At 43.0% G+C, this 27,882-nt stretch overlaps 1 protein-coding gene across 4 annotated transcripts in view; it reads left to right on the top strand.

Annotated features, from left to right (window-relative positions):
- LOC126547926 (protein SCAI) overlaps nt 1-27,882 on the top strand; it is a 106,254-nt gene that overhangs the window by 12,063 nt on the left and 66,309 nt on the right. For 2 of the 4 annotated variants that reach the window (XM_050195989.3, XM_050195991.3), the window contains exons 6-7: nt 561-713; nt 14,100-14,237. In XM_050195989.3, coding sequence (XP_050051946.1) covers nt 561-713; nt 14,100-14,237 — 291 coding nt within the window. The remainder of the gene's footprint in view (nt 1-560; nt 714-14,099; nt 14,238-27,882) is intronic. The other 2 variants (XM_050195990.3, XM_050195992.3) reach the window with 1 other exon arrangement.

Here is a 27,882-nt window from a genome sequence, read left to right on the forward strand (position 1 = left end):
AATTCAGTGTACCCTTTTCAACATCTGCAAGTTGTGCAGATGTTAAAAGCACTGTGAATGCTGTATCCATACACAACTGTGCTACAAAATGTGTAGACACGTGCGATGGTCTAGTTTTGTATGGTTTCAAAGAAAAGCAAAACATTGCCAACACACTGTAAAAGCTCACAACAGCTAGTGCCATGAAAGCAGAACTTCAAATTTTATCACCGTCTGAGGATTTATTGACCAAGACATCCTGAGTGAACCTTCCACAATGAGCAAGGCTCTTGGCTGCATCTCTGAAATGTTTGTGTTTATAGGACCTGCCTGTGGGCACTGCCAGTTTAAAGAATTTCATGATTATAAGGCTGATAACTTTAGCCAGCCAGAATCTGTCGGAACTGTCGGTGTAACATTGTACATCTACTTTAGACATGCATTGAGACTATTTTGCATTGTCGGGTTAAAGCAGTGTGTGTGATGTTAGTTAGCGAGGTGCGCCTTATGAACCTTTTCTATTGGCTTTTTATTTTGCTAGGTGCCTTGTCCTTATTTTGCTTTTGCTGTGTCCATATTAGGCTGATAACCTGGTGAATGTGGTGGACCTGGACTCGTCCTCTATAGTGCTTTCCCATCGACTGAGCCCCTTAAACACCCCACCCATGGAGAAAGTTCCCTCCAGTCATCTCAGCTTGCAGGAAATTCTTATCATTGGCAACTGCTGTGACCAAGTAAGTGACCACACAGCATGCTGTGCCTGCCTTTGCCTGTGACATGTGTCTGTGGGTGTCTCTTGCCTGTTGATGTCTTTTAGTTATGCTCAGCACCTGAGTGATAAGCTTTTAGCAGCTGAAGTCTACATGTTATGTTTCATTCTTGTGAGATATAATGGTAGATAGAATGACTCAAAAGGCATGAATGCCATGGTGCCTGTTAGGAGAGCTGTTTCTGCATGGATATGGTATGTTACTAATAACGTAGCTTTTGCCAGAACATATAGCGTATTTCTGGACTGTTGCACAAGATAAGAAAGCTAAGTATTTTATGACTGTGCTTGTATTTAATAATTGGAGTTGCAGGTGTTCTGCGTATATCCTGCAGGAACCCTATTTTGTTTTTGTGGAGAGAGTATCTATGTAGTAGATTGTAAAATTAATATTTCCTTGTTATTGAATTTACTGTCATGTTTTTGTAGTAAAACCAGCGCTTAAGGCTGTGTGGTTATGACACCATTATCTTTTTTGACCCAGCTCTATGCAACCACAAAAAAAGTTTATTATTTATCTATGTGTAGCAGTTCTCCAGGTTGTTCCCAATTGTACCTGAAGCAATTGCTGTTTTATGTGGCACATCTTACATTCTGGTAGTCAGAATTTGTAGTCCTAATATTAAAAATTTTAATTTATTGTCAATTATGTACTCGTTTATATGTTCTTCCAAGAACCCTTGGAGTTGAGAAGCCCACATGGCTAGCTGCAGTGTGATTTGGACATTCAGCTAGGAATCATGGATAGAAATAATTATTTCTATCCTTGTTATGCACTTTTTATCTTCTTACTTTACAGTATTTGTGGTGAAATCAAATTTTTTGTACCTAAATGTGAAAATAATATTTGTATTGTTTTTGAGGTGCCTTTGCGTTTATTTTTTTTTGTCTGAACTGTGTTGCTATAATCGAATTTTGTGGCATTTCTAGAGTGCGTGTATATGTATTGGTTAGTTTCACAGGTTGTAAATGGCCATGACATTTTCAGTTTGCTGTTTTGCAGATATGGCATGTTTTAAGTATAAATTGTCAGTGACACTGAAAATTCCCCTATGTTTTCTTAAAGTAACATGGGTATCCTTAGTTGCACATTTGCATGAAGTGTCCTTGATAGGCCCTTAGCTGCAAGGAGTTAGGGCCTTGTGTAAGTCAGATGCCTTACATCCTATTTCTTCCTAGAGGCAACGCATGTGCTGGCTGCAAGGGCTGCGCCTTAGGCGGCTGCTGTTTGCGCTTGCCAGTGTGTTCTGTTGGGTCTGTATGTTACCCTTTTGCGTAGTACTTGTCTATGGTGCTTGCCTTAGCCCTCTCCTTGGAGGCAATTCAGTGGTCTGGCCCCTATGTGGTCTTGTCCTCTGCTTTCTCTCTCAATCACTCTCTCTCTTTCTCCATCTCTTTCAATTTATCATTATTGTGCAGTACCACTTACCTCTGCAGTCTGTTCCTTCTTGTGGTTCTGAACACTGTGACATTTCATGTTCATCACTTGCACAGAAGGGAAGATGTAACTTTATCAACAGCTGCCTCTGCTTTGAGTTGATGCTGTCTTAGGATATGACTGCAGCATGTAGTGTGCCCATATATATATATATATATATATATATATATATATATATGTAAATGTGTTGAAATGTTGAGCGAGCAGCTAGAACAATCATGCAAGCTGTGTGCACTCAAGATTGTTTTGATAAAAATACAATGTTTCAGAATATTTTCACTTGGAATAGCGTTCAGCCAGTATTGTTATTGATTTTTTTAAACATTTTTGCATATTGTTTCAATGTCAGAATATATTTAGTTAATATTGTACAAGTAGTGGGGTTCAGTGTGATTGTTTGACATCAATCATTGTTAAACTTAGCTGTGAGTTGTCATGCAACATTGCGTGAGTGTACTATGGCTACTGGTAAGTGACCTGGCTAATATCAACTAGTGTTCTTTTATTAAGTTACGTGCTGTTTTTGTGCTGCTAGAGCAGACTTAGTGAATGTAAAATAACAAGGATGCTGTCTTAATGGGACTCTAAAAACATTATCATACTACTTTCTTTAATTTCTTTGCAAAATTAGGATCTGGAACAAGACTGCCGTTGCGGTAGCTCAATTGCTAAAACATTTCATGCGTAATGCGGAAAATAGGGGCTCGGCTTCCACAAGTGGCAAATTGTGTTTTCATCCACTTTCATTTCACTTTTCCTTATTATTTCTAGATTTAAATTAAAACAACAGTCAATTTCTCCCATGCTTTCCTTGGCATCATATTTTGTTAGTTTCATGTGGGTCAAATAGCAAAAAATCAAGCGCCTCGATTTCTCTTATTCTCCTAGCTCATTGCATAGCAATGCCCTTGACTTTGCCAGCTGTAATGCCATGACAGAGAATACAAAAGTTGATTGGCCAGTTGCCTGCTCTTTAGTTCATGTATTGCAGGATGCTTGTGGTTGCAAGGGCCTTTCACTTCTGCCACCATGGCTGTGTGCGGTGCTGGCTAACACTTCTAGGGCTAATCTTGTACATATACACAGATGCCCAAGACCTGCCGCGGTGGATTAGCAGCTGTGGTGTTGTGCATGAGCCCTATAACGTAAAACTATTCCAATATGTTTTTGTTCCAATCTCCTGACATCAAATTTGCATGACCGCTGACGCAAGCATCGGGCACTGACCCACAGCGTTGTCTGAACAGCCCAATCAAACACTCTCCTTGTTTATAGGAGATCAATTATGTTTGCTTTCGAAATGAATAACATTGCCTACATTGAGCGGTACTGACAAGAGGCAACGAACACGCTCAAGTGGAGAGGGTTTCGATGGGGCCGAGCCAGTGCAGTGAAAATTGATAACCGGATGAGGAGGGTGGTGCTGGTGTCTACGATTGGTCTGCTTCCCCTTACTTGCTTGTAGTAGCTAGTTGAAAATCGCAGTGGCATGCAATGGAATGTTAAGAATGCCGCTAAAATGAATTCTCGGCACTGAAGAGTTGGCTGAGTGGTGTCGTATGCATGCCGAAAGGGCTCGATAACATTATACTGCCATGTAAAAAGCTTTATTATATGTAAATAAATCCATGCTCTTTGGCAGGTGTGAGTAGCCAGTGCCTGAATGAGCGGTGGGCAGCCAGCAGTCTCCGACTATTCAGAAAAATATTCAGTTTTGTTTGGCATGTTAATGCATCTTCATCACGAACACGTCTCTTTGACGCGGTGAGTTCTCGCAGTTTTGTGACATCTCGCTACAGACAGGAGAAGTGGGCGCAGCCAAGAAAATTTGACCAATAGTAGAGGGCTAATGGCAAAAAGGTTTCGAATCAGAAATAATTATTTTTCTTTTGTTCGGTTTATTCATGCATAATCAGGGTGTACATGCCATATCGAATGGAGAGCTATTGCAGTTTTCGTGATGTTGCGTGGCAGGCAGGTGTAGTTGGGATGGCCCGAAATGTTTCTGACCAATCGTGGAGGGCTGATTGCAGAAGTGGACTAGAAAAGTTTGGAATAGCGTTACGTTATAATGCCCCTGCCGAGCACGATGTCGCGGGACCAAATCTCGGCCGCGGCGGCCACGTTTCGGAAGGGGTGAAATGCAGAGACACCCGTGTCCGTGCATTGGGGGCGCATTAAAGATCTCCTGGTAGTAAAAACTAATCTAGAAGCACCCACTACAACCTGCCTCATAATCAACTTGTTTTTTTGGCCCGCAACACCCCAGAATTAAATTCAACAGTTGCCCAAGAAAGTTAACAAGAGGACGCCCATCGTGGTTGTTTAATTGTAAATGCTGTGCACATTATGCTGAAGATGTGGGGTCTGCTCCCACCTGCGGCATGGTGTCCTTTCGTCCACTTTCATTTGCCTTTTCATTATTATTCCTACATTTCAATTCAATATAACAGTTAATTTACACTGTACTTTCCCTGGCTTCATTGTCTCTTTGCTTTGGATGGCTGGATACCAGCAGGCATTCAGCACAAAGATTGTAAGCAGAAATGAGGGAAATTGGATGGAATCTCTCATTAAAATTGATTCAGCTCGTCAACCCATGGGCTCAAATTCTCATAAGCACGCTTGACAACTATGCACCCAGGGCACACAAACTGACAAATGCTTCTATTCTTTAAATGGCAGGGCGCTAAACATGCACTTATGATTCAATGAGACAGGTTAAGAAAAATAGCAAATGCGAAAGATGCACAAAACAGAAAAAAAAACTTGTTGAACAACTAAAATACTAGACATGTGCCAACAAGCCACAGTTAGTTTGTGTTTAGAAAATCTATTTGATGTTTCAGTAACATGGAAGGCTCACACACGCATGCTTTTCCATCCTCACTAGGAATTTAGGAGGCTTTGCAGATCTATTTTGTGACTATATTTTGTTTGTTTTTAAGTATGACTAGTTTTGCCAAACAGTAGTGAGCACAAGACCTAACACAGTGTGCTGCGAAATTGTCCAGCATACTGACAAGACAAAAGGATAATGACAGTTACCTGCTGCAGTGGCTGTGATGTCCTGGTCAGCATGAGGCTGTGGGTTTGATTACTAGCTGTGGTGGCTGTATTCCAATGGAGGTGGAATGCAAAAACGCTCAAGTACTTCGATTTAGGTGTATGTTAAAGAACTTGAGATGGTCAAATTTAGTTCTTTCCTTACCATATACATAGGACATTGTTTGTTTGCTATTGATTGATTTATTTTGTTTTTTCACACTTACAGCACTGCTGCATGCAGTCCTTTTAGGCAGTTTGCACTGTCCTCTGCATAGCTTGAAAGCTGTTGCTTCAGTTTTGGTCTCATGCTTTTCTGTGAAGGATATTTACAAAAAAAAAAAGAAGTGAAAACAAGCCCTCTATAAACTGTTGCACTAATTAATACGCCACTAGTCGGGCCTTTATTTTATTTATTTATTTAGAATAACCTAAGGGCCTCTTTGAGCATTAATGGGGTTATAAAGATAACATTTGTGTAACAAACAGCGTCTCAGAAATGAAAGCAGCAACAAAGTAGTATATTTGTAATCACCAAGAAGAGACGTTGAGGCACCATAGATAGTGCAACTGTCACCAAAAGTGTTTGCGAGACAAGCTGCAGTGCAGAGAGAGCGACAGAAAAAAAAATGAATTACATGCAATGCTAATATATAATTGAACACAGTAAGCAGAGCACTCTGTAGACACAAGTTCAGCAAAGGATTGAAAACCAGGTATAATTAGCAACAAGATGCAAAATTTAAGTACTTTGGCCACCAGAGAATGTGCAGCTAGCTGTATAAATACGTATTCATAACCTTAAAAAAAGAAGTAAAAGAAAAAATGGAAAAACAAAATCCATGATGCAGGAATAATCTAAGACCAGTTTTCGGGCAGTTAAGGCTTGCAAAATTTTCTCCAAATGCATTTGCTGCCACAGTAGCATTGCAGCCACCATGCATGTCAATGTAAGTAGACGGTGAACTGCCCTTAACCCTGTAAGAATGAGACATAAAAAATACCTGAAGGCAATGTTCAGTTTTCATCGAAATGTGAAAAATACATTGAAAATTAGGATATTCAATGAAAAGAAAAAAATATTCTGTTGAAGCTTCTTCAGTTATAGGTTTAGGTTTAGGCTGCGAGCAACACTCGGTGGAACACTGGAAGCAAGCTTCATCTCAAGCCACCTATGGCTTTGTGTGGAACTTGTACAGACAGCTCTTGTCAGATGTGAAACAGGTGAAAGTTTATTCTTCTTCAATGAAAAGAGGATGCCAAGACAAAAGGCAAGAGCTTGATAGGACTTTGGTCACCCGTAAAACAGTTGGCATTGCGCACAAGCACTTCACAACAATTTTACAATTAATTTTACAAGCATGTAAACAGGATGACGCAGTAAGCGTGTAGATTACATTTCCTCCACATTACCTGTGTGGTACCACTGCAGCCGGGGATATTGCATTGGTCTTTCTGTGCTTGCGAAAGAAAGTGAGTCATGCACCAAACTTCTTCCTCACCCTCTGTTTTGACTCTGATATAACAAATGATGCTTTCTGCCTGTTAAGAACGTATAATGGTTTCCAGCAAGTACGGACGCGAGCACAAGTAAGTAGACACAGACAGGACAACGCTAGACTTACAACTGAAGTTTATTGTGAAAACATTCCGCAAATCTCTGCCACCCATGCGTTATACACCCAAGAAGAATAGCAAGGTTTGTAGTCAATTATCAACAAAAGTTATACATGTACACAAAAGCGAAGTCACACCCCTTCCCGACCAAGGCAACGACACGTGGATTAGCATGATAAATTTAGAAATTGAAGTTCTTTATCATTGATATGAACCAAAGGTTCACTCACACATGTATGTGCGCCCAACTTATGCGCGCCCAGGACAAACGTATTGTGCGAATTTTTAGGTATGTGGATGATTTTTTAGTGCTTTTAAGGTTAAAATCCGATGATAGCCTTGAATCAAACGCGAGAAGGATTTTAACGTGTTTCAAGGAGTCCTCCCGCGATCTCAGGTTCACGTTCGAACTTTGCAAAGAAAACTTGATCAGATTTCTTGATTTGGAAATTAAATTTAAAAGTGAGAGTCGTGTGTTGGCAGTATTGCCCTAGATCGAAAAAATCGCTCCTCCCGTATGCATCGTCCCACTCCAAATTAATAAAACGTGGCATAGTTTCCTTGTGCTTCACGAGTGCTCTTAACAAGAGTTGCACCCACTCATTGCAGCATAGTTTTGAAGCCCAGAAGGCGAGATTAATGTTGGCAGGGTACCCGGTCTCACTTTTTATGGCTGTGTCAGAATCCTTGTTTAGAAAGTACACAAAAAAGAAAACTGTGGAAACCGCGGACGACAATGAATATTCAAAAAGAAAAAAGGTCGTAGTGATACCGTATTTGCATGGCTTGTCTCATAATCTTAAGAGGGTGGCCACTAGGAATGGCGTCACACTAGTGTTTTCGGCACCGAGCAAACTGGTTATGTTGTGCAAAAGCATCACGGGAAAGAGGAAAGATGCGACTAGTGGCTGTGGAAAAAAGCACGCCACTTTTTTTCATAAAGACTGTGCATCTTCGGTTGTGTATCGCATACCTCTCTCATGCGGACTGTCGTATATCGGCCAGACAGGTCGTTGCATTAATGACCGCATGCGTGAGCATCGCCATTTGCTACCTACAGGTACAGGAGGGAACTTGCCATTGCATTGCAAAAAGCACGAATGCCGACCAGTTTTTGAGACTGTATCGATAGTAGGGAGAGAGCGCAGTAAACTGGAAAGAGAAATTAGCGAAGCGTTCCACATGAAAAAGTTGGGTGCGCATACATGTGTGAGTGAACCTTCGGTTCATATCAATGATAAAGAACTTCAATTTCTAAATTTATCATGCTAATCCACGTGTTGTTGCCTTTGTCGGGAAGGGGTGTGACTTCGCTTTTGTGTACATGTATGTATAACTTTTATTGATAATTGACTACAAACCATGTTATTGTTCTTGGGTGTATACACATGCATGGCGGAGATTTGTGGAATGTTTTCACAATAAACTTCAGTTGTAAGTCTAGCGTTGTCCTGTCTGTGTCTACTTACTTGTGCTCGCGTCCGTACTTGCTGGAAACCATTATACGTTCACTATGCACCAACTGGCCCAGCAAACTACTCTACTAAATCTGCCTGTTGTGTTGGCAGAAGGCATTTATCCAGAAACTCTGTGCTCAAAATTGAAACTTTGCAAGAAAAAAATTTTTGGTGTTGACTGTAGGCAACACTTGTTCACAAAGCGTTAAAAGGTACCCTGCACATCAAACATATTGGTGTAAAAAGTGCCTTAAGTGACAGTGCACACATTGCAGAGTGGAAACCTCGTCCTTGTGTTACTTTGCAGTAGTGGCCATAGCTTGCATATGTTGTGTTTTTGTGTTATGAACAACATTATCGTACTTGTGACCACTGTGTCACAAGGCGTGATCACTATGCCACAATCACCGACCAGCCTGTGGCACAAGAAATGTATTTTGGGTTGCAACAAGATCCATAGCTACTCACCAGGAATAAAATTTTTAACACTGTGCAAAAATGTGCCAGGGGAAGGCATGACATGAATCCTGGATTCAATTTCAGCTTGTTTGTCACTAGGGGGAGTGGAATAAAACATACAAGCAAGGTATAGAAAATTTGCACATCTCTGGCCCCTGCATCAGAATACTGAAGGCCTTAAATGTTGGGCACCTGACAATGGACAATGTTCAGTTTTCATCGAAATGTGAAAAATACATTGAAAATTAGGATTAGGATTAGCTGCACAGAACTGCAGTGGTGGCCTAGTGGTAGAGCATCCGCCTTGTATGTGGCAAGTACTGAGTTCAAATCCAGGTGCCGCTGGAAACTCGCTGTATATTTCCGATGAGTAGAGATGTCCCCTGGCCTAGTGCTCGGCTTCTTGTGGGTATTCAATATAGATTTCCTGCGTGGTCTCTGGGTGCCTCGTGTCCAACCACAGACGACCTTGTTGAAGAGCATCCACCACTGCTGTGGGAGGCAAATTTTACGGCAGCGTACCGACCGGTAAAATAGGTACAAATATGCTGCCGGCCTGGTGCTTGGCCATTATGGGACCTCAACGCTTGGAAAGAGGTGTTTATCCCCAACTTGAAAGTGTATTTCGAGCGCCACATGGGAAATTGCTGCCATGAGAGCGACCCAAACCTCCTTTTTTTGTGTGCTCACGAGGGTTTCAACAAGAATTTAGGGTGCAGGCTCCTTTCCCAAGCGTGTCACCCCTGAAGAAGGCCAAACACCGGGCTGGGGTATGCTCGTGCCCATTTGAACTAGTAGGTGCCGGGCAGTGGTGGGAATCGAACTCACAACCTCGCGCAGCTGATGCTCGCACTCTGCAACTACTCGCTGTACTACCCACTCCTGCCTAGCTAGGGCCTGATAATCGGGCTGGCAGTACGAAATAAAATAAATTGAAATAAACAAAATCATCATCATCAGACCATGGCACGCACAGCCACTGGCATCCGTACCTGCAAGAGTACACTTGGGCAGACAGCCAGCTTTGGGTAATTGACAACATGGCACACCAAACATTATAGATGATTGGGGTAACTAGTCAAGCAAGCTGCACAAAGGTGAAAAGCAAGACTGCACTGATGAAAAACATTGGAATTGAATGTATTGGTGGGCTGCAGTGAATTAGAAAGACTGGTTAAAGGGAAGGAAGTGGTGCTGAGCCATCTGCTGTGGCGTTAGTAACAAAAATAACTTATAAGAAAGAATGTGTTACAGAGAGAGCCATGGAGGTGTGGGGAGATGCCAGGAGATAATCTTACCAAAGGAAATGGGGAGTAGTGGCTGCAGGTGAGAAGTAGAAAACAAAAAAATTCAAGGAGACTGGAGGTATCTACGACAGGCAGGCATGCACGCTGATGACTGTGGGAGAGCTTTTCACACAGGGACGCAGAAGCACCCAGTGGCAGCACAGACTGCAGTCTGATTCTGAAGTTGCCTGGTGAAGCACAGGGTTACATGGCATGTGTGTTATACCTGAAGGTATTCTGCAGAAGCACCACACTTACCATGACTCTGGCCAGAAATAACTTTCACATTACTATGCGAAGCTCAAATCAATGGTAAATTTAAATTGAAGGATGGACATGTTCCTTGTGGTAAAGCTATTAAAGGCCAACTGCAATGAAATCTCACTTTGGCAAATTCATTACAAATGAGTAATATATACCACTGAAGCAATCTTGGCCGAGCTGTAGGGCTGTTAATTTTATAGTTCTACAGCGAAGCTGTGTATGGCTAGGATCCTGGGATTATTTCGCATTTGTCGACAGAAAACTATCATCATCAGTGGCTCATACTCCCGTAAGCACTAAGCATTTGTACCCCCGTAAGCAAGAAAAAAATGCAATGGCTCATAGCCCTGTACGGTAGAGGCTACAAACACTCAACAAAGTGAAGCAAACAGTGCTTGCTTACATTCTTTGGAATCACGCATACAACATACAGAACAGCATACGTTTTGATAAAGAAGAAGCTCAAAACAAGCATCCGAACTGCAAAACTCATGATAAGGGACTCGTGATAGCAATGTGAAGCACGTGCACTCCCTGCATACGTTTTCCGGTAAAGATTACTGTTGTGCAAGCTGCCATGATGATGCCAGCTTGCTACTTAGGGCATGACATCCCTAGCCTTTCGGATATAAAATTATCAGCCTAGCAACTGATTTCAGTGTTGTTGCAGCATCGTTATGGGTGGTGGCATGCTGTAAAAATTATCAGTACTCTAAAATAGTACTGCTACTACCATTACTCTAAAGCCATAAAAATAAAGCGTTGCATACCCCCCCACCCCCCCCACCCTCAGCTGTTGTAATGGTGGTTTTCAACAGCTTCGCTGAACATCCACTTTTGTAGGGCTGGGATGGCGAGTTTTTTTCTTGTTAACAGCCTTTAAACATAATCTAAGCAGACGACACATGTGCCTAGTGGTTGTTGCTATCAAGTCCCAGTAGGCTGCCTCTGAGATTTTTCAGTGTGTTGTAGGCAGCCATGTGTGCCACCTTATCTCGGAGGTCATGCCTAGGAACCATGTGCTCTAAATCGTGTCACGACCGGCGAGTGGTGATGATGGTATTTTTGTCTGTTTTGGTATCAAAAAGAGTTACATTTCTGAGCTTTTCGTGATGCTTCCGCTCGTAGTTCAAACGTCTGATTTTTCCTGGAAGCAGTTTTCTATCTAAATTAGGCTTTTTTTATGGTCCAAAATTACATAGCAGTTGGCCATTAACCCCATTGTGAGTTCTCTCACTGAACAAATAGAAAAGTGATAACAGAAAATCATAGTGTGTGTTTTTCTGTTTTGGCGGAGTGTACTTTTGTTTGTGGAGGCCACTTTTATTTGCAAATGTGTTAAGTGGCAGGGAAAGCATGCAGACACCATTATTATCTCCGCAGCCTTATAACACAGCCTGGTATTCACATTTCCAGCCTCTACTGGTACATGCTAACGACATTGTGCTGTATGGTTTTACTGGTTGTGGTTACAAGTTGCTTGAAAATTCGTTTTCTTACATCCTGTGGTCTGTAAACTTTTGCGGCTGACTGTACATATTAAGCTCAAAAAAAGAACAAGGAGAAAGAAAGGTTAGTCTCACCTAAATAGTTTCGTTAAACACAGTTTTGTAGTTTTGCACTGGGCACACATAGTTGTGTACATTATTCTGTTGTGCTATTGAAAGGTGTATGTAGTACCACATTTGCATAATCAAGGTGCAAGAGTCTGGTAGGGACCATTCTTGAAATGTTTCAGTGAAAGTCTTGAGGAACACAAGTTTTATTTTGGGTGGTCAGTATGTTCTCATTTAACCCTGCACCATGGTCCTTATGGTTGTCATCCTATTGTTGGCAACACTGACGTTAATGAGCATACAGATAAGTACAGGGTCCTGAATATTTGGCTACCTGTGTTCAAGAAAAGATTTTGCACTCACCGCTGCACTGTTCTTGCTCAAATTTTACAGAACGGTCGCATTTTGGCTTCGACTTCGTTTAGTGTAACACTTGGCACAGTTAATTGCCTGGTCTCTGAGAAAAAAGTGGAAATTTGCCTGCACTTATGGAGATGTGAGCTGCTGCTGCGACAGTGCAAGCATAAACTTGTGTCGACACCTGGTGTCATCTGCAGAAAGCAGCGTTTCAGAGAGGGCAATCGCCTGTTCCAGGAGTGGGCAACACGCGGCAGCCCTCCCTGAAACGCTGCTTTCTGCAGATGATGGCAGGTGGCGACACAAGTCTGTGCCAGGGCTGACTTTTCAGACCCCATTTTTCCCATAGACGAAAACAGTTTCTCATGTTTGTCTTTAAAAAAACAGGCGACTAATCGTGCCAAGTGTTGTACTAAATGAAGTCAACGCCAAAATGCGATCGTTCTGCAAAATTTGAGCAAGAACAGTGCAGTGGTGAGCGCAAAATCCTTTTTTGAACATGCGCAGCCAAATATTCAGGACCTTGTATTCGCACTGAGAGGGTTAAGAGCTCATAATAAAATCATGCTCCATGCTTAGTACTATACATGTTTGTTGGCTTGTTTGTTTATTTATTAGTTTTATTTTGTCACTAATAATCACTGTTTATTGACAAATATTTTTAAAGTGCCTGTCCTGTGTATGACTTTCTTTTTGTGACATGTCACTTGTTTGTGCCTTAAAAATGTTTGTCAAGTATGCACCAACTAGGCCCATAGAAAGTTCTAAAAACTGTTTATTGACATGTTGATGGGCAGTACTGCCAGTACACTGCATTTTGAAAAGTGAGAAAGGTAATTACTGAAAAACATCTGCTGGATTTTCTAGAACAGGAACCAGAAAATTGGAAGAGGAACTTATGTACACATAAGTGTGTTTGATTGCATTGTGACTACTGTCAACCGCAAAAGTTTACGGACCACAGGATTTAAGAAAAAGCGGATTATCTCCATAGCCTTGGAAAACAGCCTGGTATTCACATTTCCAGCCTCTACTAGCATATGCGAACAAATTGTGCTGTACAGTTTTAGTGGCTATGGTTACAAGCTGCTCGAAAATTCGTTTTCTCACATCCCTTTGTCCGTAATATTTTACTGTTGGCTGTACTTATTAATTTGTATCATTAATCTCTTCTGAATCCAACTTTTTTCTTATTTTGCATTCATTTCTGTTCAGCATTTTAGGATTAATATGTGTTTAAAAAGCCATGTGTTTTATCAAGTGACATCTAAGTGCAGAATTTTATTTCAGTGGTGGCACCTTTAAGTATATGTATAATGCCACATTACTTTTTACATGGTGTATTTTACTGGGTCCTTTTTTGTTAGGTTCTCTTTCTTGTGTCAGAACCTGGTGTAAGCAGAGCAACTCTGCTGTCATGTGAAGTGCAAGATATACTATACCTATATTACAGTTGCTGAAAGGGCTTGTCTAACAATCACTGTGAGTACAGGAATATGCCTGCCTATGTACTGTCATAAGAGCTGCCCTAGTTGTTCAAAATTGAAAGCTTACTTTGCCTTCTTCTCATAGGTAACACATTCAATGCCATTAATCTTAAATAATGCAAAGTAGGGCTAAAACGTTGCTTTTGCAGTGTGCTGATTAGCACAGACTGTGCATGCTTTATGCACTTCCATATATGGGGACAGTAGCAGGAGAGGACCCAGTGTATATTGTTTGAGCTTATGGGCACACATCTGAATGTAGTGTGACTTAGTGCAGTGTCTGTTTGAGAGAAGGAGAGAGAAAGAAGTAGATTGAGAGGGAGAGAAATGGGAAAATTGTTGCAGAAGGGTAACACGAGGCTTCTCTCCTGGTGTTGATGCCAAGATGGCGGACCCTCCCCAGGTGAAGTTCAGCGAGCTGACGCTGGACATGTTCCGGATGCTGCAAACATTGGAGCGGGAACCACAAGAAGATACTACACAGCTCTATGATGCTTCACCTGCTCCTGGAAGGGTACCTTTTGTACGTGAATCTGATTGTTTTCATTTCTGAGCAACTTCTTTCTCTCACTTCATGATATAGGTTAAAATTTACACTTTTCATCTTTAGAGTTATGTAAAGTTCATGCATTTTTTGTGGCACCTGACAGGCTGTATTATTAATTCACTAAATGTGAATTATGGTACATAAACTGCCAACCCTCACATATTTATATTTTCACACATTTAGATAATGTTATAAGTGGTTTTATTGCTTAAAATTGTTCAACAATGTAACACTGCTGATTGGTTGCATAAATATTGCCAGAAAGTGCTTATGATGTCCACTGTAAACAGAGAGCATGCTGTAGCTAGATAAGCTAGGTGAAGGGATTACCATAGGCAGCGAGAAATTTTTGTTAAGGCGGCGTAATCATCACAACTAGGATAGTGCTTTTTTGGGCAAGTCAGTGTCACGGCCGCTGGATTAAATAAAGAAGGTGCAACCTGTCACGTCAGGTGGGCTGCAATGGGAGTGAATGTCTCAGCCATAGTTGCATTCTCGGCCACTTGGCTGGGCCAAATGGCTCTAGCAGTCGGGGACGGGTCGCGTCGGTTTCCACGGGTGACGACGTTCGAAGCACGTTCCTCATGCATTTTCTGTGCCGACCTAGACAACAGTCCCCTACTGGTGGTGCCATGGCGGATGACAGCGTTTTCAATGCACACGGCAGGCTGCACTTTATTTTATTTTATTTATTTTATTTTTTTTTCCAGCGGCCGTGTCAGTGCATAGATTATGCCATAAATAACTGTTCATGTCATTATGCACTTATGTTGATGTCTGGCATGTCAGATATATTTATTTTCAGTTTTAGTTTCCTCTTTACTTTCATTTTATTTGGTCCTAGCTGTAGCTTGCCCAATTTCTGGCCATTCTTTCTGGCCATTCTTGCGTTTACAGTGATGCGTCGAGCCGCTGCCAAATTTTTTTGCGTTCATGTAGAAATTGTGTTGCTTCCATTTTTCTCAGTCTTCAGACTAACCGATAATTTAAAAGAGATCGCATGTATTGATAAGCTCTGAAAATGATGCCAATTCAGTTTCCAATAGATGATGCGTGTGCTATTACTGTAGTTGTAAACAACATACTATTGAGTTATGGAATTGACATGTGCCTCCTTGGCTGAGGTGCATGTATATAATGTCTGTAGGTGTTTGTTACAGCTGTGTGAAGGGCTGTACCTACCTTAATTAATGTACCTGCCTTGTAACTTAACCTTAATTAACTGCCTTAATTCACCCTAATTAACATCAAAGGCCGTGGTTTGGCTCCAACCAAAGGTCGAGGGTTTGAGTGCTTTAATTAACTCTACCTTAATTCACTTTGTCTTATTAACTGTGCCCTAATTAAAACCAGAGGTCGTGGGTTCGACTCCCACCAAAGGCCATGGGTTTGAGTGCCTTAACTCTACCTTAATTCACTGTGCCTTAATTAACATCAAAGGTTGCAAGTTCGAGTGCCCTAACAAAATCTTAATTAACTGTATCTGAATTAACTTTGCCTTGATTCACACCAAAGGTCGTGGGTTTGACTCCCAGCAAAAGGTCAAGGGTTTGAGTGCCTTAATGAATTATTTCTTAATTAACTGCCTTAATTAGCATTGCTGCTGTTATTAATACCAAAGGTCGATGGTTCGACCCCCAATTCGGGTGCCATTGAATTTTGGTACCATAACGCTGGATGGTCAAATTTTCGACCCATGAGTCATCTAAGGCTTTCACCTTAATAAAAGGGAGCTTTAGAATTTGGGACCCAGGACTCTGGGTCCCCAAGCACCATTTGGTAGGCTAATTTTGGGTTTAGAGGAGCAGCAGGGTTTGAAAATAGGGTCAAATGCAGACAGCGTTGGGTCAAGTGCTTGGGACACTGCAGTGGGGAAAATAAAGAAGTGCTTGAAAGCAAAAAAGAAGAAAAGTTTTTTTTTACAAGTGAGAATGAACAGAATGCAGTTTTGAGCAAAAAGGGAAAAAAAAAAACATAATTACTATGTTAGTACTATGGCATAACTATGCTGTTTTAAGACTCAATATGGCTTGGAGACCCACACTAGTTTTCAATTTTTGGGTCTTGCGTCAACGCGAATGCAAGAACCCATGACTGACTTGGGTTCTGCACGTATGCACTTGAAGCCTGCAATATTCTTGTGTCCCCAAGCCACTTGGATCCCCAATTCTAAAACACTCTAATGTGATAGAGTTGCTTGGGTGCTACTAATAGGCGGAAAGTTTTCAGTTTTCTGGAGGGGGTTGGGGCCCAACAAGCTTTTTCCGAACCCCACCCGTATATATCATAAAATACTGTGGAAGAACCCACCCCACTTTCACTGAAAATTGGGTTAATATAGATGTGGGCGCTTGTCCGGTTGAAGCTGCGAAAACCAAGATGGCGACCAAAGAAAAACTTCGAGGCAGGGCTACAGTGGCTGTTGAATTTCTCGCGCTCTTCTTACATGAAAGAAGAGGACAATCTTGGGGCCAGGGAGCGCGTGTGCGTTTGAAGAGAGACTGGGAGCCATCTTTTACTTTCAAGATTCCGGTGGACACTAATAAATGCCTATCTGAGTCTCAAGTCTGTGTTTGCTGTTCCGTGTGCCACACATTCTATATTTGGTGCCGTAAAACCTGCGAGGCGACAGCCGGGACTGGTGGCTACCAATCGAAACAACCGCTGCGAACCACGGATGTAGACGGATCAGCTGACCGCCATGGATAAGCCCAAGAAGAAGAGAACCACACGAAAGGCTCAGAACACCAAGATCATTCAAGAGGCCAGTGCACTGCTAGAAAACAGCGCCATGACAGTGTGACAGATTGGCTCAATTTACAAGCGGCTCAAGAACAATAATGATGAACTGAAGTAGATTAATGATGAATTAGCAAGCTACATAAGGGACAAGGAATTCGAGGCAGATTACGCTACCGTGATTGAATATGAAGACTATGTGACCCGCATCTTAGCTGAGCTCCAGAGCAAACGCTGCCAGCATTCCGAAGCCAATTTATCGTCATTGCTTATCAAGGTTTGCGACATGCCGGCAGCCATGGGGCATTCTGATAGGCCAGGAGCCAAGTTGCCGAAGCTGGTAATTAATGCTTTCGCCGGTGATCTGTGCCAGTGGAACGAGTTAGGGGAGCGATTTGACCAGATCATCAACTGGAATGGAAATCTTATAGCTACCGACAAATTTAACCCTTTGAGGGTCGATTTTTTTCGCCATATGCGACCGCCCAGGGTCGATTTTTTTTTATTGCAGATTTCAATTCTTCTTATTGACTTATTTCGAAAGAAATTTACCACACTTTTTCTAGGGTGACCGTAAAGTGAGAAAAAAATATTTTGCATTGGTGTATACGCCTCGTGCACCGCCTATAGAGGCGCCACTGATAGCCACCTAGCGGGCGCTTCCAACAGTACGCGCGGGAGCAGTAGCAGATGACAACGCTTTGCAGCAAGGGTGACTGAAGTTCGCAGCTGCGATTTGTCCTTTGTTCGGGCGCCAGACTGCTTCTTCTGCGGTGACAGCTGTAGGGAAGACGCAGACTTCTGTGGGAGCGGGTATGAACACAATGTTACTGGTGTTTGGGACAACATGGTCCACATACGTGCCAGGTGCGTCCCGCAGACAAATGCCATGAAGACCATTTACATGAAGTGGAGCTCATGTGAACTAGGCGACAAATTTTGTTGACTAATTCGATGTCTCGACCGTGTTTCTCTTTTTTTTTAAATTCTAGCCTTGCCCTAATGCTGCTTCTGTACCTCAACAATAAGCACCCGTCGTTAGTGCAGACTTACACAAACGTACAAAGCTAGTCTGACTAACATTTCAGTATTTTTTTTTAATGTTACTAGAGAGAGGTTACACATGATATATTTAAAGGCAGAGCAGCGCCAGTCAAAGTAGATGAGCGCTGGTGGCAAAGCCGGGTTTAGTCCTCTGCGGCATAAGCATAATAAGAAATAATTCAGTTGAGTACAAAATTCACTTGCAAGAAGCGACTACGTTGTGAAGCAAACAAATCACTCGGCGTGTTAAGTCTGCTCAGACAGCATCGAGATGTGATTTCCCAAACATGACGCGAACTATTCACCAAAAAATGGAACAAAAATACCATATGCAGCAACTATTAGCAATTCTCGCCCTGAGCTACCTATATTCTAAACACATTTCCCAAAAAACCACAATATCTAAGATGCCCTCGGGCGAAATGAATAAAGCTGTTAAAGAAGCACTTGCTTGGTGTCATTCTGATAAGACACAGTGTGTATTATACCCTTTACAAACGAGGCAGGGTGAAAACCTCGCAGCTCAAAAGAATCAACAAGAGTTATGCATGAAGCAACTAGCAACAGTTAAACATGTGCAAAGCCACACATAAAATAGATCTAAAAACATGAAGTGCGTGACAGCTGGTGCGAGGATTTACCGGGCCACATAAAACTAACAATTTCAGTTCTTGCAACCTTCTGTAGCTTTAACATACAACACAATGCGCTCATGCAGTCGTGCTGCCTAGCTAGCCCAACGCGGTAAAGAAGCGGAAAACAATATAAGCGGCAAACGGCATTCCGAACTTTAGTGAAATGCCTTTAAACGGCATGCTACACTGCAGACGAACTTCGTCGCTTACGTGTCTAACTATGATCGAGTAAAAAAAAAACACCGAAGCAACAAAGGAAAGGATGAGAACAAGAAATTTCCCGCCAAAGCGACTATCCATTGCTACCGTTGCTCCCGCTGATGAGGCTTTGCGGGGAATGATTAGAACCGTATCGCCGGCACGTTTTCGCCGGTATTTGAGCCCCCCCCACCCTGCAACAATTCCTCTTCGACATTCCTTGAAGATATGGCCATCCCACACATGCGAAGCGTGTTGCCTATTTTGCTCTGAAAACACGAATAAGACGGAGAAGCACTATCAGTGACACAACAAACTACGGCGTGCTACGGCGCGCGGCTTGCTCCTCTCCCGTGCGTTCTGCGCAAGGCCGCCACCAGTGGCGCGGCCATCAGCGTGCACTAAGCGTATATGTACTCTTCATTAATGAATAACAACAAGAAAAAAGGAAATACACTTATAAGAATTAAAAAATTTGATGCATTTTTATACACATAGTTCAAGGCCTTGAAAATGCGCACACGAGAATATTTCGCAAGACTCCAATTTTCCTGCTCTTACACTAATATCTAATGTGTACATCCATAGCGTAAGCGAACTGCGTAGGTGCGCGCACTCAAGAAATCTGTGTGGTTGTGTGCCTGTCAAAAAAGCATGTGTGACAAACTTCCGCTAATCTTCACCTTATCGCCAACCAGAGGCAACTGATTTTCGCGGGTGTCAAAAAAAAAAAAAAAAAAAGAAGAAAAGAAAGAAAAAAGCAAGGAAAAGCTGCGGAAACACATGCACGGCGGCATCCTTCCTATGCGCACCCCCGTGAGCACTGAACGAGCGAGAAAGAGGCGGTAGCCCTTTGAGCGATTAGTAACCAGATAGCCACCAGTTTTGCAAGCGCAAGAAGCCGAAACCGCCTGCGGAACAAAACCCAAACCGCCGCCGCCCGCGTGCGCGCCAATATATAGACGCGCAGGAGCAAACTAGCTCTAAAACAAACCATGCAACGAAAACTGAGAGAGGGAGGTGTGCGAAAAAAATTCCCTGTATTACCACATAGTGGCAGCAGATGACAGAAAAGAAGAAGTTAGGAAATTGGCACACTTTTTAAACGTATAGACTGCAGTGTAAATCTACGGCATCGACCATTTTTAGACTTGTTTGCGGCGCTGTATATTTACATCATTGACCCTCAAAGGGTTAGCTACTTTAGGTTACTTTTGAAAAGATACGCGGTGGCAGCTATAGTGGGGCTGCCTACCACCAAAGCATGTTACGTGGACGCGTTGGACATGCTGAAAACGGTTCGGCGACAAGAAGCGATTGGAGCAGGAGTATTTTTCAAGGCTTCGAAGGCTCACTCCTGTGCGTTCTTCTAATAAAGTGACAAAACTGCGAAAGTTGTACGACCAGGTGCTCATTAACACGCGAGGACTGGAGGTGCTTGGTGTTAGCAAGTTGTCTTTCTCCTCAATGCTATGCGACGTTCTGCTCAGGGCATTGCCACATGACATCGTCCTAGCATATTGCAGATCTTGTGCTACCCCAGCTGAAAGTTCCACCAATGACAACTGTAATCATGCCACAGAACTAGAGTGTCTGCTTCAGTTCGTCTCTATTAATCTAGAAGGCCTAGAAAAGAGCGACTTTAAGGATCAAAAATGATACGACGAGGCGGCTCATCCTCAAGACAATCAGTGTCGTTGCTTTCACAGTGCGGTACCAACGTCATCTGTGCTTCATAACCAAGCTTCAAAAATTCCTCTGGATACGGGCTGCACTTTCTGCAAGTCAACACAGCACTTGACAGAGTCCTGCCGTACAGACCTACCATGTCAGAGAAGAAGAAGCTTCTCTCCGCCAACATGTGATGCTTTCGATGCACCAGTAGAGGTCACCACGCAAGGGATTGCTGACGGAGAATTGTGTGCTCCGACTGCAGAGGTCATCATGCGTCCAGTATTTGCGACCCAGATAAGATAAACCAAAAGGCCCGTGAAGACATGAAAGGCAGCAGTACGACTTTATGTGCAGCTACAACTAAGAGCAACGAAAGGGGTGACATTTAGACGTGCGTGCTCCTACAGTTTCCGAGCATGGGCAGTGACCGATTATTCGTGTCGTAATATCATAGGCGTGTTCGACGGAGGAAGTGAACTCACGTTCGTAACAGAAGTTCTTTCGAGTCATTTGAAGTTGAGGTGTTTGAGGTGTCTTGGCTTTGCTACCATATCAATCAACACATTCGCCAGTGTCAGCAGTTGCACACCGAAAAGGCTTCACGTTGTCGAACTTCACCTCCGAAGTCAGCATTCCTGCGTGGAAGTTGCATTGAGAGCCATGGAGATACCGCACATTTGCCAAGACATATCAGCTAGCACAATGACTTCGCCATTCGTCACATCGTTTGAGAAAACTGGACAAGATATTGCCAATGAACTGATCCACCCATCCATTGAGAGAGAAGACGGAATAAGTGTGCTGATTGGCTTAGACCAGATGTGGGTGGTGATGACAGGTGAACTCTCCAGACCTGGAAACCAGGAAACACTCATTTCAAGGGAGCACTGAGCACTCATCATCAAAGGCAGTTAACTCCCAAGTCATGGTATGCGTGTTGAAGATGAATGTAAAGGTTGATGACGAGCTAATCCATTCATCTTGGAAATTGGAGAGTATCGGTATATCTGATACTACGAACAAGGAACTTGAGATGAGCTCAACTAGGCAGCACTTTGAGAAAATGATAGAGCTATGTTGTGGCAGATACGACCATTGTCATGGAAAACCGGGTTTAAGCTGTGTGATAACAAGGAAGTCACCATTACCAGACTGAAGAAACTTTTGAGCCAAGTACCTTTTGAAGCAACACGCAGCCCATTTCTGCTGATAGCAACCATTCTTCACCACGTAAGAAGAGCGCCACTACGTATGTCTTCGACCGCCAAGACCTTGGGCAAGTCATTTACGTCGCCGATTTAGTAACACATCGGGTAACACAGGCACACATGTTTGAAGTGGTCGGAGTGGACTTTATGGGGTCTTTCTTCGTAAGGACATTGTTAGGAGAGACAAAGAACTACATTGCTTTATTCACCTGTGCAACTTCAAGAGCGATCCACTTAGAACTTGTGTCCAGCATGACATCTGAAGCATTCTTGATATCCTTGCATTGCTTTTATGCCCGACGAGGCCTTCCCCAGGTCATCTATTCTGACAATGTGAGGGCCTTCGAGAAAACGTCAGGAGATCTGCAATAGCTTTGTAGAAGGCCGCCACAAGATGATGTCACCAGACAGCTGAGCAGTAAAGGCAACAAATGGAAGTTTATTGTGCCAAACGCTCCATGGTTTTGTGGATGGTGGGAGCGGCTTGTAAGAACTGTAAAGACATCGCTTCGCAAGATTCTTAGAAGAGCCTGCCTAAACTATAAAGAACTCATGACAATACTAGCAGAAGTTTAAGCCGTCATCAATTCTAGACCACTTACTTTCATTGAGTCTGAAGATGGCGAACCATGCTATCCAACTCCGGCCGATCTGTTGATTGGCTGTAGGTTCACGACGATACCACAAGGCAACATCGAGAAACTGGAGATATCAACGCGTACGGAGGCTGTCCAGAGACTGCAGTACAGAAGGCGCCTGCGAAAACTTTTGGAAATGATTGACCAAAGAATACTTACTCCGACTTAGATCAGCACACTTCTGTGACAAATGGGGCAAGAACAAAGTTAAGGAAGGTGATGTTGTACTTGTGCATGTTGAAAATTGTCCACGTCAAATGTGGCAACTCGCAAGGGTGATTGAAATCTATGGAGGAGAAGATGGACATGTTTGCTCTTGCAAGATAAAGCGACAAGACGGCCTTGTGACAACGAGGCCTGTCCAAAGACTGTATCCACTAGAACTACCGGCGTGACCGCACTTCGTGGCAGGAAAAATGTTTAATTTCCTGCGCTCTTTCTATATGAAAGAAGAGGACGATCTTGAGGCCAGGGAGCGCGTGAGAGTGTTCGAAGAAAGACTGGGAGCCCTCTTTTACGTTCTGGGCTCAGGTGGATGCTAATAAACACCTATCTGAGTCTTCAGTCTGAGTCGGCTGTTCCATGTGCCACATATTTGATAGTGGCTACGGAATCGAAGAAAGCATGTTTACTTTCCAATGGTTAATGAGGGGGCACACTAGCGCTTACTCATCGTCACTGAACCCAGTGAATAAATCTTCTGAGTTGGTGCAGAATAGGAGGTCAGTGAATTCGTTGCTGACACTCGCACGACTTGAACAGACCATGGGCTCTCCGTAGAGGTGCCTGCAAGTCGGTTATGCATGTGCCTGTCTTCGCTGCTATCCATCGCGACACTGATCCCACACCCCTTGAAGGATTGCACAACCATCTCTTCAGACACAGCAGCCCAAGCTGTTGACACAAAGTTCAGCACATCTTGGGGCAAAGGCTTCCGGAGGTTCGCTGTAGGAGTTTTCTCTCCCTTCCTCATGAACTCAGCCCATGACATGTGGAGGGAGTTCTTGAACGACTTATTCCAGTAGAAGTCCGCAGGCTGCAGGATTCTTGTGCACCCTCCTAGAATGTACACGATGTCGGTACTGGTGGGTTCTGCTGAGTCGACAATGGCCTTCGTTTTGTGGATGGGGGCTTGGTCGATGATGAGTAAGTGGCGAATATCAGCCGTGTTGGGACCCCAAGTGTGGCTCAACCACTCCAGGCATTTTTCAGTTGTAATCCAGGCACTTTTAGATGAAGTTAATTGTACATTTGCTGTAGAAACGAAGACAAAGGGCACAAGAATTAGGAACGACTGTGAATGGATTATCGCCGAGTACGCTTCAGTTATTGCGCCAAGGTCGCGGGTATTACATCACAGAGTCAGCGCTGCCACTTTCAATTATCCTTGCAACCAGCGTTCCTCCGCATTGTCACGTGATACAAGAAAAGAATATGTTAAATGGCGTTATTTACCTGGAATTCGAAGTTTCATGAATGCCTGTGCCGGAATTGTTCCTGTAGGCTCCTTGAGGACGGTAAACACTGGAAGTTTATCCCCGGATGCTCGGGCCACCAGGGCCACGATGAAACCACGACGGGCACAGCAGGTATTGGTGATCCGTATGCTGCTTTCCCCCACGATGTTGCCACTGGTTGCTGGTCTGTACTTTCAAACCATAGTCTGCTCCATGTTACAGATATTGTAGGCCATGTAGTCAAAGCGCATCCTCAAAGTTCCGGTTCTTGAGTGAAAGGCATTAACAGCTTCCTTGCACTCAGCAGGGGCCTTCTGACTGTCATTGGTGGACACGCGCATTGTCACTCTGAATCGCTTCTTCCACTGGTTAATATACATGCTTGAGGCCTTGGAGTTGCCAAGGTTCAGGCTTCTAGCAATTCTCAGTGCTTCCTCTGTTAGGAGCCAGTTACTGACAGCTCAGCCAGCATCTTGCTCCGTTTGAAGGTAATCCAAGAGGGCGTCGTCCAACGCTTCATTGAAGACGAGCCCACCATCCGTGAGTTTGGGCTTCATCTTCTGCTTACCATAGTTGAGGTGCTTTAGGGTGTCATACTTGGAGTCCCACTCGCAAATTATTTTTTTTTCTACCTTGAAATGCTGAGAGGTGCAGCTCACATTCTTTCCCGATGCACAGTGCCACTCAAAGACTTCGATCTTCCTGGCGACGGTGTAGCAGTGCACTGTGCTGCTAGCAGATTGCATGAGAAGTCCGGGAACAGCGGCTGCGTGCGCGCTTTATCACGATGTGTCTCACAAAAGCCCTTTGACCACTGGGTTTTCAAGGACTGTGCATTGTCACTGCATTATAGTCACCTCCCATGGCTCTTTCCCTTTCCACAGCAAGGAAGCGAATATCACCATCATCGCCCCTAGCGGTCTCGTAGCAACCGTAGTGGGTTGAGTATTTCGGCTGATGCTGGCGCTCTGGAGGGGGTGTGTGGTCGCGAATACACGTAAAATTGCCATGCGACTGGCTACTCAAGGCACTTTGCGTGTATTTGCGGGCTGCTTTCACACTTGGAAATACACTTTTATGTAGCATATATTGAGCAACAGAAAGCTGTACTGGGAGTTTTTCATGTTGCTGTACAATTTTTTTACTGACATTTTAATCTAAATATAATGTTTGAGAAGTTAATCCATTAATTAGGGCTGATTACGTAATTAGGCGGAATGCAAAAAATAATCTCAGTATTTCCAAGCAACAGCAAACAACATTACCTTAGTTCTTTCCAGCTATGTGGCATTTGCATATATTTAAATCTTGGTGCATGATAGTTGGGACACCCTGTAAATGTATGTATATTACCTTTATTAACAGTTGCACTTGAAGAAACTTCGTGTGAACTTGAAGAATTGGTCACTGGAGTGACAGCCCTATATGAGTATTTACAAGACCTCATAGTAGGAGACAGTTCAATTTAACAGCCTGAGTCCCTTTGCACCATCAAGAGACTGGCGTCTCTTGGATGAGCCAATGCGACAAGCGGATTCAGTTAAACACGTTAGGGAGATACATGTGTTTTGTGCGTATTAGGTTGTGCAAATATGCATCAATGCAAAAAGCCATCTAACGCCTTGTGAAAGCTCTAATACTCAAAGATACAAACGAGAAATCTTTTACTGACAAAAGGTCAGTTGAGAACATAAGGCATAACATATATAACAATTCCTGAACACAACTTATGTCTAAAATTATTACCATAAAGCAATGTGACTCTATAATATAGTAGTTTCATTACTTGTAACAGAAAAAGCACATAGCAGTGCGTCGAAAATGATGGCGGCTTGATGGGCATCATCGTCCCACGCATTCTCGTGATAAACGCACACTTCAAAAGGAGAGCGCACATCTCCTTCTCTAGCCCAGCCATAGCTGCGAATGAATGTGCACGGCTGACGCTAACGTGGTTCGTGTGCCATATCTAATTGTCGGTAATCATTGGTGGGTGCAATGATAAAGGGCGAGCAGGGATGGCTGCTAAGTTCATGCACATTGTCTTCCTTCCGGGGCTGTTTTTCTGCAGCCCTAGCGTTGCATAACGTGTAGTCTAAGTTGAGAGACAGGGGTTATTGGAGATCACTGACAGAGGCAGTTCTGCAGGGGCATAAAATTGGCAGAGGATGATGATGAATCTGATTTTGTACGTTGCAGTAAATCGCATGGCTGTACGAACCGTTCGCACTCACTGCATGCATTCTTCATAATGCAAGCCTTGTGACAGCGAGTACATGTCATCATCCAGTGAAATATTTACAGGTTTACAGAGTCCGTGCATTACATTATACTTGTTATTTTAATTGGTAAGTGAATGTTTACTACAATTTATATGGCCAATATAACCAACGTATTGACTTGCTTAAGGGCCGCACTTCTTTGTGGCGGTTTTGACGAGCCTTAATTGAGGCATCTGATCTCATTTTTCTAACTACCCCTATGAGATCCGCTGTGAACCTCCATGATCGCCTCCTCTCGCGGTCTAATAGTGACATGCGAAAGTACGCTGCACGCAAAATTCGCTGTTGACGCGATCGAAATCAGTGCACTAAACACGATTGCTTGTCAGTGGGATTGTTCTTTTAAATATTGGCTGTCAAGTTGGGGGTGCAGCTTTTACACATGTTACGACCCTTAAACGGATGTATACGGTAAGAATCTTCGTTCTTGTAATTGTCTTATACTTCTTTATCACTAATACTGTGTCGCCCTTCCAGCGAAACTACAACCTCTTTTTGTCTTTTTACTGTGAGTCTGAGTATAAGCACTGCTGCACATGAGGGCTATTGATTCTGATTTCAAATGAATCCGGCTTTGCCTCATTTCATTTACTGAGTGAATTATGCATATTTATGACTGCTGCATGCAAGTAGCAATATTTACATCCCTAATACGTGTTAGAAATTGTTAGAAGAGTTTTTTTTTTTTTTTTTTTTTTTTTTTTTTTTTTTAATGCGTCATTAGCATTGCGGACTGAAAAAAGAAGCAATACTGAGGCACATATTATTCACATGCATTTTGCACGCTGTTGATAAAAGACTGCTGAAGGGGCCACAAAGGTCTGCAGGTTATTTAAGGGTCAAAAAATCACGCAAAGCAATTTGAAGCGTGGTGAACATACAGCAATATATTCATTCTCTAGGCATAGGCTATCCATACCATAAGAAATAATTGTAAGTTGGCTACCTTCTTCTCTTGAAAAAATATAATAGACTTTGTCCTGTGTATATATTTAAATAACTTGTCTGTACGTGGTATTCACAGTGGAAATAAAAAAAAAATATGTGAAGTGAAAAAATGCAGTTGAGGTAGCCACCTCTGGTGCTTCTAATGTTCTTGTCCTCCTATTGTCAGGATTTGCATAAATAAAGCGAAAGTATGAATTAAAAGCCGTGCACATCCGCACCGACAATGATGCAGTAAGCTTTTAGGGACAATAAAAATTTAATTGAGAAGGTGAAGGTAACTCAAAAGCAGCCTCAAATGATAAGGATAATAGAACTCTGGTAATGACATTTGTGTGTGTGTTGGGGGTGGGGGGCGTATCGGTGTTGCCGGAGGGGGATGGGGGGGGGGGGGGGCTCTGCATCCCTCCCCTCAGAAAACTTCAGAGGGGCCTCAGGCCCCGGAGCCTCCCTCTAGTCGGTACCTATGGTGCTACTACAGTTAGATGTCTTTTGTTGGAGTGTCCATAACAGCTGTCATTGTAAGGGCAAACATTCATTTTGGTTGACTTCTCGGTTGGTGTAGGAATCACTATAGCCACATAAGAGGCCCTGTAACTTTTATTCAGCATGCCATTTTTACTTACTGTGGTTACAAGGTTAACTGGGCTAAGGCAAAGTGCCACGTGTATTCTTGCTGGTGCAGCTGTTGTGAAACTTTCTATAACATTAGTTTTATGCATCTATTTGTACAAATGCCTTATTCTTCTATTTTCTGACATTCTTGTGCCTCTATTCGTTCCCTTCCGTAATGCTTACTTG

This window comes from Dermacentor andersoni, chromosome 1 (genome assembly GCF_023375885.2).
Source record: "Dermacentor andersoni chromosome 1, qqDerAnde1_hic_scaffold, whole genome shotgun sequence".
NCBI lineage: Eukaryota > Metazoa > Arthropoda > Arachnida > Ixodida > Ixodidae > Dermacentor > Dermacentor andersoni.